This window comes from Carlito syrichta, unplaced genomic scaffold (genome assembly GCF_000164805.1).
Source record: "Carlito syrichta isolate Samal-C Ts95f unplaced genomic scaffold, Tarsius_syrichta-2.0.1 Scaffold313764, whole genome shotgun sequence".
Classification (NCBI taxonomy): Eukaryota; Metazoa; Chordata; class Mammalia; order Primates; family Tarsiidae; genus Carlito; species Carlito syrichta.
In genome coordinates, this window is record NW_007257860.1 from 544,015 (window position 1) to 561,662 (window position 17,648).

The 17,648-nt window shown below is 36.2% G+C and overlaps 1 protein-coding gene and 1 pseudogene across 1 annotated transcript in view; both read left to right on the forward strand.

Annotated features, from left to right (window-relative positions):
- Positions 1-17,648, forward strand: part of PHKB (phosphorylase kinase regulatory subunit beta) — a 187,228-nt gene that overhangs the window by 57,304 nt on the left and 112,276 nt on the right. The window contains exons 8-12 of the mRNA XM_008070580.1: positions 499-562; positions 9,725-9,820; positions 10,964-11,161; positions 15,740-15,797; positions 16,339-16,416. Of these exons, the coding sequence (XP_008068771.1) occupies positions 499-562; positions 9,725-9,820; positions 10,964-11,161; positions 15,740-15,797; positions 16,339-16,416 (494 nt within the window). The remainder of the gene's footprint in view (positions 1-498; positions 563-9,724; positions 9,821-10,963; positions 11,162-15,739; positions 15,798-16,338; positions 16,417-17,648) is intronic.
- LOC103273141 lies at positions 1,492-2,614 on the forward strand (annotated as a pseudogene).

Sequence of the window (17,648 nt, forward strand, 5' to 3'; positions counted from 1 at the left end):
TGTGAACATAAAGTAATGCCTATTTTATTGGATCCTAAGCAAAGAGTATTTGAGTGAATACCTTAAATTACACTCTGATAGGTGTATGATGTGCAATATCTTTCTTTGACACCAGAAAATCTCTATTACATTGATTGGAACTAATGATGCCCAACCAGCTAATTGTTGCACATATCATCATAAAACACCTTCCTCTGAAGTTAATCTTTGAAGTTAGTGAATAGAAATTTTACTGGAATTAAAACTAATCTCATCAATAGTATGACCATTAGTTTAGATCAAGTTGAACCTAGAAATATTTTTCCCAGATGTTCACTAACTATAAAAAAGAAAAATTAAAAAAGTGAAATGTCAGAATGAGGTCTCTTAGACATTATCCTTCTTATGGAAGTTATAAATGTTAATAAAGAAAATTGCTTGTGAATATTCATCAGATAATGCTTCTTATTTTGTAACCAGACACGTTAGAGTAATAAAGTATTTCCTTTTCTCTCTTAGCTCTGTTGGCTTAGCAAAAGCAGCTCTGGAAGCAATTAATGGATTCAACCTCTTTGGCAACCAGGTAAAAAAAAAAATCAGTGATTATTTGAATTGCGTGTTTAATTAATTTGGCTAGTCATTAACAAGTCATTTCCTTATAATCAGAGAGTGTCTGAAATTTATTTTAGCACCCATGCTTGAATAACTTTTCCTTTGAAAATGATTTTCCAGTTAAATTTTAGCTTTCTAACTAAAAATCATTGCTTAATTCTAAAAAAAAACTTGATAAAGAATTTTGGGGCAAGAGGGGCAGGGTGGCCAGGGCTGACTCTCCCCTTGGCTACCAGATGACGATGTATATTCCAAGCCGGTGCAGGATGCTGTTGAGTGGCCGTGCAAGGAGCCAGAGCCAGAGCCAGGTGGAGCTGTGATTGTGCTAAGGAAGTGCAAAGATGGTACTGGAAAGCTGAGAGTACACATTTGCTGAACATATGACTTCTGGAAGATTTGTATCAAGTTTGGCCCGGTGCTTTGCTGTAATTATTTGTACATGGTTTATGAAATCTGAAATCAGGTTTACAGGTGCATAAATTATACCCTTATTTTCACAAAGGTTGACTATCAGATCATTATGAACATTAATGACCTCAAATTTGTCCAAAGCTGGGCAAGAACACCTTCTATGTTTCTGATGAGCTTGAAGAAGTCCAACAGGTAGAGCTTTACACAGAGCTCCAAGCCATGAACTTTGAGGATTGAACTTCTTTTTCCTAAAGTCCATTGAAGGATTTAACCAATCCTCTCACCAAGAGAAAGTGGATGCACGAATGGAGCCTGTCCCTTAAGAGGTACTGGGCAGTGCTACTTGAGAACAAGATCAGCTTGAGGCCTGGAAAAGCAAAGGACCTTTTCAGGTTTCTCAGTACAAAGTAGCAGTTCTTCTCCTAGCTGGTGGGCAGGGGACAAGACTTGGAGTTGCATATCCCAAAGGGATTTTTTTTTCAGCAAATAATGCTGCTGCCACGAGTTTTGATGGGAAATTATTTTGGAAGAGAAGAGCAAAATGGTGGTCTTTACTGAGTTCTTGCAACCCAGAATATTGTGGAAGATATGAAGCAAAGAGGCATCTGGAGCATTCACGTCTATTGTGTTGACAAAATAATAGTAAAAATGGCAGAACCATGGTTCATTGGATTTTGCATTCAGAAAGGAGCAGACTATGGAGCCAAGGTAGTAGAGAAAACGAACCCTATAGAGCCAGTAAGAGTGGCTTGCCGAGTGGATGGAGTTTACCAAGTGGTAGAATAAAGTGAGATTTCCCTGACAGCAGCTCAAAAATGAAGCTCAGCTGGACGACTGCTGTTCAATGTAGGGAACGTTGGCAACTGTTTTCCCACTGTACAGTTTCTGAGAGATGTTGTCAATATTTATGAACGTCAGCTGCAGCACTATGTGGCTTAAAGAAGATTCCTTATATGGATTCCCAACAACGGTTAATTAAGCCAGACAAACCAAATGGAATAAAGATGGAAAAATTTGTCTTTGACATCTTCCAGTTCACAAAGAAGTTTGTGGTATATGAAGTACTATGGGAAGATGAATTTTCCCCGTTGAAGTATGCAGACAGTCAGAATGGTAAGGACAACCCTACTACTGCAAGGCATGCCTTGATGTCCATTCATCATTGCTGGATCCTCAATGCAGGGGGCTACTTCATAGATGAACATGACTCTTGCCTTCCAGCAATTCCCCGCTTGAAGGATGTCAATGATGTGCCAATCTCCTCTTCTATGCTGGAAAAGGACTAGACATTTATGTGACCGATAAAGAATTTCATGCACCTTTAATCATTGATGAGACCACGAGCTGGTGAAAAATGATATATGAACCAGATGTTAAGTTCTGCCACAATAGGAATAGCTTTTATTTTTGATAAACTGTGAACCTACAGGACCTCTCCTAGAACACTGGTTTGAATAACCACAGGGTTTCCTTTTGTTTGTTGAACTCTTACAACTATTACAAGTTTCCCAAGATCCAGATGACTGAATTCAGATCGCATTTTTGTGATTCTCAACTCATTGAAGGTCTTATTTATATTTTTCAATTGTATAATTTTTTTTTCCAAACCAAGGAAAACATTAGCTATCCAGGAACTTTCCTCCAGTTTAACTGTAGTCAGGATACTCAATATCACTTTTCTTTTTTTTTCATTAATCAGTAGTTTTTATTATGGTTTTGTGGGGTACAGTTAAGGGTAGGTGTACAATGACGTTTCATTCAGGCACCCTGTAGATAAGAAGTGTTTTCCCATCCCCCGACAGATATTTGCTACTGTTAATCCCATCCCCCTCCCCCCCATAGTTTCCCAGTACCATCCGTCATTTTCTCATAGTATTGCATTGGATGTTCAAGGTCCATTATATGAGTGAGAACATGTGATATTCGGATTTTTGTTTTTGTGAGAGGTCACTCAGTATTATAGACTCTAGTTCCATCCACTGGCATCCAATTCCTGTACAAAACCCGAAACCCACAGGACTTAAGAGAGAAGATAGACAAATGGGACCTTATTAAACTGACAAGCTTCTGCAAAGCCAAAGAAACCATCAATATCACTTTTCTTGGAGCTGAAAGCATTTGTTTTTGAAGTTGTACATAGTAATAATATGTCATTGTACATGTAAAAAGGTTTCTATGGTACTAAAAGTTTGTTTTATTTTATCAAATGTTGAACTTTTTAAAGAAAATAATTGAACAATAAAATAAACTACAAAAAAAAAAGAATTCTGATTTTCTTGGTTCAGTAACTTTTCCCTCAAGTCTTTTATTTGTTTCTTATACCATTTCACATTTTAAAACATTTCTAGCGTATATTTTCCCTGGCGTTTCTCATGTTGGTTTCAATTTAGTATATATTATTGTATATCATGCAGAGAGGAATTTGTGTAATGTGTGCAGCCAGAGAATTGGAAGTTCTGATCCTGATTTCAACCTCAACTGGATGTAATCAAATGTCTAAAATCTCATTTTCCCTGGGAATAAAAAGGAAACCCTGAAGGTTGCCTTAAATTTTCATAAGATCTTTACCAGTTTTTGTGCTGAAAGAAACTAATCAAGTGACCATGGATTGAGTTGACAGTGGAAAGGAACAAAATGTAGGAATAGAGGTTACTACTCTGAATCAAGAAGTAGGTTAATTTTCTTTAGCAGTTTTTGTAAAGATTCCTAAGATGGGAAGGCAAAGTTAAATTTCTAACTGATATTATAATTAACCCTAAGTTTTTGAAATACTAAGTCAGTGAAGATACATTTTAGAAGGCTATACAGATGTGCATAAAAGTGATAATAGCTTTTGTTATGGCAGTTATAATACTATGTACCTCAAACTTTTGAGTTTAAGAAAGTTTCTTGTTGGAGTATGTGACACAATCACCTCTCTTCCCTCCCTACATATGCAAACACTCTTCTTTTCTTACCCCAACTGCCTCTGGAAGATGGGCTTTGTCTACATCTGGGACATAAGGAATGACCACTGACAGTAAAGGATTGGGAAAAGAGTGGTATCTCATTCTGGGTGCCTGAAAAGTGGTTCTGGATCACCCACTTTTTGCATTCCTGGATGGATGGATGGATGATAGATAGGAGTCGGAGGATAAAATGGCATTAAAGAATGGCATTATATTAGGAGTTGGGATAGGGTCACTATATACTCTGTACTCCCACCATTGAGTTCTATGACTTTGGCTTCCTCAGTCTCAGTTTCCTCATCTAAAGAAATAGCGATTATGATAATAGGACCTAACTCAGGAGATCTTCATGCAAATATTAGTTAATGTAGCATAGTGCTTGTTAAAGACTAAACCTTAATAAATGCCATCTCTTGTTACTATTATTTATAAAGTACTGTAATACTGAAGAAGAGAAATGAAGAAATTGGACTGAAAACTTTCTTGAGAGTGTCTTAAGGAGACTGAGAAGAGGTATGGATTAAGCCAGAAAGATGTATTAGCAATCTGGAAAGATGCAGGTCTTGCTAGCCTGCCTTCTATCACATACCAAATACTGAGCTGAAGGGAACTGAGTGTCTCTTGGTTGGCTGTTACACACTAGTGGCTCTTTTTTGTAATTGTGTCATCTCCTTTGAAGTACCTGAGTTTTAGTGTATGTTGCTTACATTTCTGTATGCACCCCTTCTACACCTACATGTGTACCCACATACATACATGTGGTTCATTTCCACTCTATCCATTTTCAGGTCTTTACATTTTTTTAGGAAGTATTCATAGATTGCTCTAAACCTCTAAAACCACTGAATTGCTTTACTGTGCATTTGGATTCTGAGTTATAAATGTATTACCAGTATTATTCCTTAGCTGGTTTCTCAATCTGCACTGCACATTGGAATCATTTGAAGAATTTTTTAAAATACTGATGCCTGGGCTCCTCCCTCACTGATTCTAATTTAATTGACTTAAAGGGAAACCTTGGCATTAAGAGTTTTTGGGGCCAGGCTCGATGGCTCAGCCTGTAATCCCAGCACTTTGGGAGGCCGAGGCAAGTGGATTGCCTGAGCCCACAGGTTTGAGACCAACTCAGGCAACTTGGTGAGACCTCATCTCTACAATAAATCAAAAATTAGCAAGACATGGTAGCACGCGCCTATAGTTCTGGCTACTTGAAAGACTGAGGCGGAAGGATCACTGGAACCCAGTAAGTCAATGCTGGGGTGGCCATGAGTGTGCTACTGCACTCCAGCCTGGGCGACGGAGTAAGACTCCAACTCAAAAAAAAAAAAAGAGTTTTTGGAATTTCCAGGGATTCTCATATGTAGCCCAAAATAACAGTAACTGCTCTAAGTAGAGTTAACCTAAGACCCTTTTCAGGTCATGTCTGTTTCCAAATGTTTGCTGAATTGACTGCCCCTTAATTATTTCAGATAGAAATGTTAACAAATAATGTCTAATTTCTGTAACCATAGGAGTATCACATGTTGCAAATAAAGCCTCTTTATCTTTCATTTTTACAGGATGGTATCAGTGTCCCAGTTTTACAGATTGCCTTTCATCTTTTTTTCTGATGTGGAGAATTATAGAAACTTGACTTTGAAAATGTTAATATTCCAACCTCTACAGCACTTAAATTAATAATGTGCCTGCTAAACAGTAGCACATTTAAAAGTGGATGTGATCTTTTTCTTGTTTAATCATTTTATAATGTCACTCCTTATACTTAAAAGAGCTGTGATCTAATTAAAAGTCAATGGCTGGAAAAATAACTGACATAAAGAAATTATTTTATTAAAATGAAAACCAAAGAAACTTCCTCAAGACTTGGGGGATTGCAGATTGTATGGGTATTCATAGTTATTTCTAAAGACTGTTGGTATAATGTGTTGGAAGACCTGATCATATTTCTTTAGCTAAATTTATTAGAATTGTCTCAAAAAGTGCATCCCCCTATTGGTGACAACTAAAAAGAGTCATGGATCTTTGAAGATGGAAGAGCACCTCTCTCAAAATGAATAATCAGAAGGTTGAGGTAGCATTTCTCAACCACACAACAGAGAACAGAACCAGGATATTAAACCAAAGCTTCTCAATAATGAATCTGGACGATTGACTATTGATGTGAGACATCTCAGCTGTTAGATTTTTTCTACCTTTAGAGTTGGGAGTGTGCATTTTCTTTAAAAACTCCTAAACCATTTTCTGCTTAATAATTATTGAGCTTCTAAGAATTAATGCTCAGGTTAATCTTTCTCTGTATGAAAATTCCTTTAAAAGTGTATGAGCAGGAGAGAAGCCTGGATTGTGAGAGGGTCTGCTAAAAATAACTATTGGCTCAGTAAGCAAAAGTTGACTGTTTACACATCCATTGCCACCACCGCCATGGTGTAGAGGGATATTTCTCATCAATAAATATCCTTTTTGGAAGAATACTGTTCTCCAGGCTTTGCCATAAAGCTAAGGGACAGCCTAGTAACTGAACTAAGGAAGAAAACCTCCTGATCACAGTTTTGTGGTATGGCTTTGCTTTCAGAATAAAAATAGAAAAGTTCATATACAGTAGATCCAATAATCAGTTTTATCTTGTTTTATTTTTTTATTCTAAATGAAGGCAACAAGTCCCTTAGCTCAGACTCAGAAAAATGATTAATGGGAAAAAGAAAGGCCCAGACAATCCTTTAAATAATTTCATTTTGAGTTGAGACTAAGGAGATCAACAAAGTTTTATGTTCATATTTAGTACCCTTAACTTTCTAAAACCAATATTCATTCTGGTCATGAGGATTGAAGAGAGGTAGATGGATCAGTGCAGTTCTTCCCCACCTTTGGAACTTAAGTTTCAACGACAGTGGTCGGGTTTCAGAATCATCTTCTTTTTTTTTGAGTTGGAGTCTCACTCTGTCACCCAGACTAGAGTGCAGTGACATGCTCCCGGCCACTGCAGCTTCAACCTGCTGGGCTCCGGGCGATCCTTCTACTTCAGCCTTCCAAGTAGCCGGAACTACAGGCACGTACTACCACACCCGCCTAATTTTTTGATTTACTATAGAGATGAGGTCTCACCAAGTTGCCCAGGCGGGTCTCGAACCCGTAGGCTCAGTCAATCCACTCACCTCAACCTCCAAAAGCACTGGGATTACAGGCTGAGCCACCGAGCCCGGCATGTCAGTCTTAAAACATGTTCTTTAGGTGGAGTCCGATATTCTAGCAGAGATATAATGATTTCAAGAAATGAAAGATGAAAATAAAATATCCAAAGTTAATCAGATACTCTGAAGTGACATATACATATAAAACATCCTTTCATATTCCTGTCTTTAATTGGGGAAATCAAGATACTGACAAATGAGCTGAGGCCAGAATCTAAAAGGTAATGCCTAGAGTGATTGCTCATGTTATGCAAAGTGTTCAAAGCAATGCAGATATCCAGCTTCCTTTGAAATTTGCAGTTCTAAAATTAATGTGTCTGATGATTTATAGTAGGTGATAATTAATTCCACATGTGGGCTCTGCTTGGTGATTTTTTAAAAGACTTACTTCTGAATGGCGAATAGCTGTCTGTGACCTTGGGTGATTTTGCCCTCCTGGAAATCTGGACCATATGCCTTAGGCATGGTATATTTTTGTGAAAAGACAACCAAACAGTATAGTTAACTAGCCTTTGATCTCAGTGTTAAAATATGGTAACATTATGAGATTGTTTTTCCCTTTGCACATGTTTCTTAAAGGCTGGAGGAGAAAAATTGAGAACTGAACAAGTACTTTGATGAATTTAGATAAATAAGCTATTTATTTGTGACCATAAAATAGAAGTTGGCTGTTTACATTAATCAAATAATGGGGAGAATTGCCAAATTTGCCATTTCACTTCATTATTTATAAATTATCCTACTGAGATTATATCTTTTGAAAATTCAATTCCAGGCAGACAGTTTAGCATGTAATTAACTTTATAAATTCTTGGCCTGAAGATAAATTATAGCTCCTATTTTTTGTGTATTCATAGGCTCCCAGTATATTATATGTATTCATTTCCTTACTGTTTTGTTCTACTACCCTGCTAGCTCTCATTTCCCCAAAACTTCAGATCCTTGCTCTGGTCCTCACCTTCTTTGTGAAGTGATCCAACTTCCCTAAGGATTTATTTTATAAATATTATTTTTCTATCTAAGCCACTTACTTTGATGAGACTAAGTTGTATATTACTGTGTTCTGGCTTTTAGTTTTCTTAATAATTGTCTTGTTCAGGACATCTACCATGGTCAGCTTCTTGAGAGCACAGGTCAATGATTTGTTTTCCTCAAATGATTTGTTTTCCTCAAAGCAGAATGTACAATACTCTGCCAATGGCAGCTATTGCATGAACAAGTAAAAATGGGAGGTTGGGACTCTCAAGTAATAGAAAGCAAAGTTTATGAGTAGTATTAATTTGGTGGTTGAGAAATAGCCTCCCTTATTTCTTGCTCATTTATTTATTTATTCATCAGAGTTTTTTAAAAGATTTTAAAAATGATATTCTGAATGAGAAATTATTCTATTTTACAAGGTAATATTCATTATAAGAAAACATGATTAACAAGAAAATATACATCTAGTGGATCTGATATTTGGATCTAGGGACTGGTGCTACAAGATTTTAAAGTTTGAGTTTAGGTGATTGATTGATTTGAGATATTTTTGCTTCAAGGTAAATGCATCTGTGAAGCTGGTAAGAATTGGGATGAGATTTAGAAATACATAGTGAAGCATCATGCAATTTATAATAGTTTTCCTTTTCCACATGTTTTTTTCTGCATATTCTCTTATATTGGATGCAGCCTTTGTATTTCCATCTCATTCTATATGTTTTCAAAAATTTCGCTCCCCAGTAAAAGAATAAAGCCATGTTTACTTACAACTGTTCTGTTAACTATAGAATGTACCAGTGGCTAAATTGTTTTTATTTTTGTTTTTTAACCTGGTTAGCAGAGCAGTTGAACAGTTTTCTGTTACACCTGTCTTTTTATTCAAGTTTTTTGTTCTTATTTGGAAATTTTTTTTTCAGTGTGGGAAATTGTATAACCTAAGGTTTAAAGCGGGGACTCCTGTATCAGAAACTTGATTTTGAACGCTTGATCTGTTAAACTAAGGCTTAATGTCCTTCTCAGCAAAATGGGGACAATAATACCTGCATGTGGGTACTAAATGAGATAATCCATGTGAAACATAAAGCATAGTGCCTGATGCAGTGAAGACTAAGTGTTACTTGCATTATTGTTATTTGAGATTCTCCTGTCTCCATACTTTAATCAAGTATTTTTTTGCATCTTCTAGATTATATCTAAATTTGTTTAGTTTGATCATATAATAAACATTCTTTATGAGGAATATACAGTTCAGATTTTATGAATCTGAATTAGTTCTTGCTTTATTTCTTGTCATGTTAACTAAACTAATTTTATTTTCATTAAAATTAATGTCATTAACTGGTTATTTTGTAATCAATATCTTGATTTATAAGAAAATCAAAAGTATGAAAACCATAAAAATAACATTTACTTTTTATGATTATAAAATTAACATTTGTTATGAGATTTTGAGAAATATTGAAAGTGTAAAAAAAGAAAAAATCCACTGTAATCCCCCACTTGCTGCAATGTCAGTATTTTAATGAAATTTCTCACTGTCAAAATGTTAGATGTTGTACATGTTCTTTTCTCTTCATTTTAAAAATATGTTTCTTTTTCTCTTTTCAGGGCTGCTCTTGGTCAGTTATATTTGTAGATCTCGATGCTCACAATCGCAACAGGCAAACTTTGTGTTCACTGTTACCCAGAGAATCAAGATCTCATGTGAGACATTTTTATGATAAATTATATAAACTGTCATTTACTAGTCTTGTATAGTTTTATACCTTCTTTTTCAAGACAGTCCTCTAGCATGTTAAGGGTCGTCCATAAGAGATAAGGCATGATAGACTGTCCCTCACTTCTCTGGCTTGTGGAGGTTGTAGGGAGTGAGCAGAGTTGTGGATAAAACTGCTTTGTCCTTGGAGTCTTTTGTAGGACAATAGAAAAATAGACATTGCTTTTCTTTTGGGGGGATAGTAACATTACGTCAAAATTAATCACTTTTATCATGGAATATTAGAAACATATTTTTCATAGTTTATATTTCTTTCAAATAAAATTACCTTCTGTTATTACTATTTTTTTCTCTCATTCAATTCACTGTTTTTCTCTGTCTGATGAACTTTCATATGCTTACAGTACCTGATTGCAGATTTCTCTAGGGATTATTTGTGTTTCTGTTCTTAGAAAACACCCAGAATGGAAAAAAAAAAAAAACACCCAGGATGGAATAATATAAGTAATGTAAGATTATGATAAAAGAAAACAAAATGCCAAAATAATCAAATAATAATAACATAATATCTACTAATTCCACCACTCTGATATAATTTTAGAGTGACATTTATAAATATATGTTTCCACACATTTTTATGCACATATGTAATATTTTTATTTTATAGAGCTAGAACAATATTGTTTACAATGATTGATCACCTAGTTTTATGAGTGGACATGTTTTCATATTGATAAACAGATTCCTACATTATAAATATTTAATAGCTTCTAATTTAGCTCAACTATTTGTTGGACATTTAGGTTTTTTTCTCTTTTTCTCTATTATAAGCAAGTTGTTATGACACACTAAGATGTGGCAACTGTTATATTTTTGCATAGTGCTTTAATTAATATTTTAAAGTTTCAGCACAGTAATGAACCTTGAAAATATTCTTTATTAACAAATTTTATCTCCTCTATGAGGTTCACTGAAGCATGCCATAGAAATGTCTGTCTGTCCCTGGGAGCAGAGCAAGCTTGCTGTCATTTGAATAACCTTGTTGGCTTTTTATCGCTATCATTCTCCTCTGGCTGTGTTGATCATAGCATTGCAGATACTTACAATCTCTTTTTTTAAATTACCTGCAGAACACAGATGCTGCCCTTCTCCCCTGCATCAGTTATCCTGCCTTTGCCCTAGATGATGAAGTTCTTTTTAGTCAGACACTTGATAAAGTAGTTAGAAAATTAAAAGGAAAATATGGATTTAAGCGTTTCTTGAGAGATGGATATAGAACATCATTGGAAGATCCCAACAGACGCTACTACAAACCAGCTGAAATTAAGGTATCAAAAATATCCCATGTTAGTAGCATATTAGAATGGTAAAAAGCACAGATTCAGAAGACTGACCCTTGGGTTTGAATTCTGGCTCTGCCACCTACCAGCTGTGTGTCCTTGGGCTAGCTAATTAACCTCTTTGTGTTTCATTTTCTTCATTAGTAAAATGATAGTACCTATCTCATAAGGTTCTTACTAGTATTAAATGATTTAATTTATTTAAAAGTGCTTAGAATAGTGCTTGGCACATAGTAAGTGCTCAGTAAGTGTTAGCTCGTACTACCACTGAGGTATCTGCTCATATTGGGCCATGTTGATTCACTGGGTAAATAATTTTTCTATTGCATTTTCAGTCCTTTGTCTGCCTGATTCATACTGTTTGTCTTGTATAGTATCAAATACCTATTTGTGACACAGCTTTGAATCTGTTAATCAAATGCTCTTATTAAAACTGATCCTCCTTCTCCTCTTCTTTTATCTGTTTCATTTAGACACTTCCTTTTGAAATATAGTCCTCTAAATGTTTAGGTTTAAAATCATTTGTAGTTCAAAAACACATACACATATCCCTATATCCAAGTTTATACTAGCTGCTTTTAAGCCATCTAGGAAACTATAATACCCCAAAGAAAGTAAGAACTCACGCATATTGCTAAAGACTTTGCTTTGGGGGAGTACATTAAAACCATAATAAAAAATACTGATTAATGAAAAAAATAAAAAATAAAAATAAAAATAAAAAAAAAAATTATTTTTGTAAACATGGGCATAAGAGTTTGACTCACTCACTGAAGACAGGTAAGGACCCCATGTATTTGCATATAGAAAAGGTATAGGCAACATTATACCTTTTAAGTTGTTTGACAATTAACATACTATTCTTTTAAAATTCAATATACACTTAACTTTTGCAGGAAAACCAGACAAGGTATTTATCATTTTGTTTAACTTCTTTTTTCTTTTATGTCTTTATTTTTCTTTTTTTAATACCTGTAGGATCTTGCTATGTTGCCCAGGCTGGAGTGGAACTCCTGGGCTCAAGCAATTCTGCTGCCACAGCCTCCCAAGTAGCCCAGACTGCAGTCATGTGCCACCATGCCCAGCTTCATTTTATTTATTTATTTATTTATTTATTTATTTATTTATTTATTTATTTAATTTTTTGGGTTGGAGTCTCACTCTGTCACCCAGACTGGAGTGCAGTGGCCGCTCCCGGCCACCGCAGCCTCGACCTGCTGGGTTCCAGCTATCCTTCTGCCTCAGCCTTCCAAGTAGCTGGAACTACAGACGCGTGCTACCACGCCCAGCTAATTTGCCCAGCTAATTTTTGATTTATTGTAGAGATGAGGTCTCGCCAAGTTGCCCAGGCGGGTCTCAAACCTGCGGGCTCAGGCAATCCACTCACCTCAGCCTCCCAAAGCGCGGGATTACAGGCTGAGCCACCGAGCCCGGCTCATTTTATTTAATTTCACAGTTGACTATCACTTGGAAGCATTAGAAGTCAACTTTATTTTGTGCATTTTTGAAATTTTACAGCAATGTTAGCAGTGTTACAGTCTGTTAGGTTGGGCCAAAAGATTCAACTGTTTCTTTATTTAATAAATGCAAACCGAGCCAATTTGCCGCACTTATATTTGAATTGGACCACCTGAATCTACCACCTTGCATACTTTTAGCTTTGGATCCATTTAGCAAACTTTCTCTATTTCTGCACATGCTGCTAAGCACCACCAAGAAAACCATAAACACTATGGCTAGGTGCCACTCCAAATTTAGGACATGTATTTTGGTTCAGTCCTCATCACTGCTTTCATTTCTTGTCAGTCTTACTATGTGACCCTACCGGGAACTTCCCTTGAAGGCTTTTCTGGCTTTTTCCCTTTGGTACTCAAGTTCCCAGAGTTTAGTTCTCATTTTCTCCTTGATAGTCTTTAGTTTCTGTATGGCCTCCTCAATTGCCTCTTTCCTTCATCCATACTTAACCTCCATCTCGTCTCACAGAAGTGCTATTCTTCCTTCTGAGGTTAGCACTCCATGTGTACACCCTATCTGTTCTCTTTTACTTCCTTATGACACTCACTCAGAGTTTGTTTTCTCTCCAAATAGAAGGATATCCATTTCTCTTTTTTCTCCTCATCTCCCCACTTCTGCCTTTCCTTTGTCCTGTTTCTTCAACTTAAGTTGACTTTTCCTTTGCATAAACACACTGATGTTTATCATTGAACAAACACACAAACACCCATATCCCTATCTGCCTCCCAACCTCTTTGTCTTGTAGCCACACTTTTAAAAAGCATGGCCTAAGCTAGGCTTGGTGGCTCAGCCTGTAATCCCGCGCCTTTGGGAGGCTGAGATGAGTGGATTGCCTGAGTCCGCAGGTTCGAGACCCGCCTGGGCAGCGAGACCTCATCTCTACAATAAATCAAAAAAATCAGCCGTGTGTGGTAGCACATGCCTGTAATTCCGGCTACTCGGAAGGCTGAGGCAGAAGGATCGCCGGAGCCCAGGAGGTCGAGGCTGCAGTGGCCGGGAGCGGCCACTGCACTCCAGTCTGGGCAACAGAATGAGACTCCAACTCAAAAAAAAATAAATAAATAAAAAGCATGGCCTGTACTTGGAGTCTTTTCTTGTTTGCCTCCCACTTACTCTTTCTCTACAAAGAGACTCTTCTCCAACACTCTACAGTAGCTCTACTGGCTTCAGTCAGTTTAGGTTATTGAGTCATAGTAGATACTTTTCTGATCTTATTTCATAGAACTTCTTGGCATTTGAGTGTCTTTGCTGAGTCCTCTTTTTTAGAACATTCTCCATTTCCTATGAACCTATTCTCTTCTTAGTTGTCTACTAACTTCTCTCACTGTCCTTAGTTTCTTTTGCAGATTGTTCTTCTTCTGCATCTTTTAAAATGTTGCTCTCCTGGGACCTATCCACAGCCCTATTCTCTTTGCATTCTACCCATGCTCTCATAGCTTCAGCTGTTGATCTCTATCCCTAACTCATATCTCTCTCCCTGAGTGCCCTACCCATGGATGCAACTGACCTTGGGACATTCTCACTTAGTCTAGAGTCTGCCTATATTCAGTTTCCATTCCTCTGCCCAAGCCCCCTAATGAGAGTCATTCTAGGCACTTCCTTCTCACTTATCCAGCTTTGGCAATCACCAAGGCTGGCAGATTTAGTCTCCTTAAAATCTTAACATTCTGTTTCTTCCTTCATTGGTTTAAATCAGTGGTTTGTATCCTGGGGCAGTTTTGCCCTTACCATTTGACAATGCAGACATTTTGGGTTGTCATAACTTTGTGAGTGCTACTGGCATCTGGAAGGTGGAGGATAGGGATGCTACTAAGCATCCTATACTTTTGAGAACAGGCCCAAAACAAAGAATTATTTGACCACAAATGTTAGTAGCATCAAGTTTGAGAAACCCCTGTTTAGGCTGTCAGCTTTTATCATTTGGATTTTGCTCCAGTGGCCTTCTTCTATCTGCTCTTATTTCTTGCCCTACAGCTGTCTTCAGTATTACCATTTACCAAGTCCTGCAAGTAAATATAATAAGTAAATCTGATCCTGCCCAGTATTTACCAGTAGTTCCCTGTTATTTCCAGATCAAAGTCTCATTCTCTTAACATGACTTCCAAGACCCTTCCTGCTCTGACTGGCCTGGCCCATCTATTGGACTTTAGTTTTCAGTACTTTTTCCTTGCTTATTGCAGAAATACTGAAGTGCTGGTAGTTTCTTTGTTTTTGTGTTTCTCTGCATCTGCGGTTTGTACTGTTACTTCTCTGTCTTGAGTTCCCTTAGCTTATCACTCCAGTGAAGTCCTTTAGGCTTTAGCTGAAACATCTTCTTTCCTACAACTCTTCCCTGACCCCAAGGCTGACTTAGGGGTTTCATTCCCTTTGATCCTCATATACTATGTATAGACAATTCCTAGTGCACTGTAGTTGTTTATTTACATGCCAGCTTCCTCAATAGACTGTGAGTCTCTGAGGGAAGTTCTCTATCTTTTGTGTTTGTAACTCTCTGTCTAGTTGATTCCAGGCATTAGTAAGTATTCAGTAAATATTTATTAAATGACTGCTGTTTGATGGATTGAATGAATGAGCTTTTGAATAATGAGTCCTGAGAGATATTTTTTTCTAAAGAACAAGGAGGCCAGGCTCGATGGCTCAACCTATAATCCCAGCACTTTGGGAGGCTGAGGTGAGCGGATTGCCTGAGCCTGCCGGTTCGAGACCCGCCTGGGCAACTTGACGAGATCTCATCTCTACAATAAATCAAAAATTAGCTGGGCATAGTAGCGCGTGCCTATAGTTCCAGCTACTTGGAAGGCTGAGGTGGAAGGATCACCAGAGCCCAGCAGGTCGAGGCTGCAGTGACCGGGAGCGGCCACTGCACTCCAGTCTGAGTGACAGAGTGAGATTCCAACTCAAAAACAAACAAACAAACAAACAAAAAACAAAGATACTTACAAAATCAGTGTAGTTGTAAGTTATTACTATAAATGAATTTTTAGCGTATAGCCTAACTATAGTTGTTCTAATTTGTTAGTGAAAAATTTAATGTTTTTTTTTTTGTTTTAGCTATTTGATGGCATTGAATGTGAATTTCCTATATTTTTCCTTTACATGATGATTGATGGTAAGTGAGCTTTTTCCTGAAATTTAAGCATAAGATATAAGTGGCTTAAAGAAGAGCAGAAATGAAATATGACTTCTTTCAGCTAGAAATAGACTGCACTTCAGTGATGTTAACTGCCCTGCATTTTTATATACTACTATTTTACTTTCTGAATGAAGGCTAAATTGCTTAAAGAATGTTTAAAAACTACTTTGAAGCAGTTAAAAAATGATACTAATTCATTTGACAAAAATATTTTTATTAATAGAAATCATGAGTCCTATAATCATGACATGAATATCTGTAACATTTTTACTTATAAATAGAGAAATTTCAATTAAAATTTAGTTTTCAATTCAAAATGCTAGCGTGGCTTTCTAAAATCAATTTTTTTGGAAATATATCACATAGATTTACATTACTTTTTCTAATCTTATTTTTATGATTTACATATAAAATTACCAAAATATTTATGATTGGTCTAATAGATATTTCTAAGGTAAAATCTTTGAGATGTTTATTGAGCTCAACTGCTGTTGGATGTTTTATTTTTACATTTCAGGAGTTTTTAGAGGCAATCTCAAGCAAGTAAAGGAATATCAGGATCTTTTGACTGCAGTACTTCATCAGACCACAGAAGGTATAGTTGGAATTTTAAGAAATTCTTCCTACGAACATTTCTTTATTGTTCCTTTGAAATGTATAAACAAGCCCTTTATAAAAACAAAATAATTTATATTAAATTGAAAAAAATGAATGGGCCTCAAATGAAATTAGAATGAATAATCTCCATTAATTTATTATGATAAATGTGTTTTTTATAAAAAGAGTTCATTGGTGGGGGAGAGTGGCACAACATTATTAAGGGTACTTGATCTCAAACCAGGCAAAGTGGGGATCAAAGGGAAGCCCAAACTTTACCTGTAGGATGACCACTTGTATACCTAATCCTGAATTGTACCCCATATCTTTAAAATACAAAAAAGAGTTCATTAAGCAAAACAAAGATGGAGATGAATTAGGTGATCAATACTTCCAAAGTAGTTTGTCAGGTGAGAAGAGTTTCTTCATCTGCTACTCACTATGTAACTCCTTTATTCTGTATAATGTGGCAGTGATATAAAGTGACTGGTTTTTATCCAGATCACCAAAAGTGCTATAATAATGTGAGTGCTGCCCCTGTCTGAGCTATCTTGGTTTTGCCCTTGTCTAAAGGCACAAACATTGCCGAGAACATTCTGGCCTTCTCTTTGGAGTTTCTTCTAGGGCTGTTAGTGGTATATTTTTAATGTCTGCTGTGGTGCTAAAATGTCATTCTTTGAAGATGGATTCAATATTTTAGAAATGGTCAGACAGCCCGATCTTATTATTAAGGGTATATTGGTTTCTGTCAAACACCAGCAGAGACCATAAAAGTACATAACTGACTTTTCTATATAACCAAAAAACTAATTCTCAAAGGAATTCCAAATGAGATGTTCTATCAATAACTTTAGGGTTTGAAAGTATTAATAGAATAAAAATATATTCTTATGAGTGAACAGCTTTGAAAACATATTTAAATGGAAGTTAAAAATTATGTTTTACTGGTTTAAAAAAAAGAATACACACATGCTGACAATCATAGCACTGGACTTTATTATTGTCTCACATGAAGTCTATGATATTTTGGGAGTTTTTCCACAAATATCTCAGAGTAAATGCTTCATATTATATGCTTACGTTTTCAAGTGCTTGTAGTGTTAAAAGTTGTGAAATGTTTATGGGTAAATATTGAATTCAAAATAAATAATAATTTTAAAAAATAATTATTTTGTCTTTATGCTACTAATACTTGTCCATTTTGAGAAACGAAGATATACGTTTTATAAT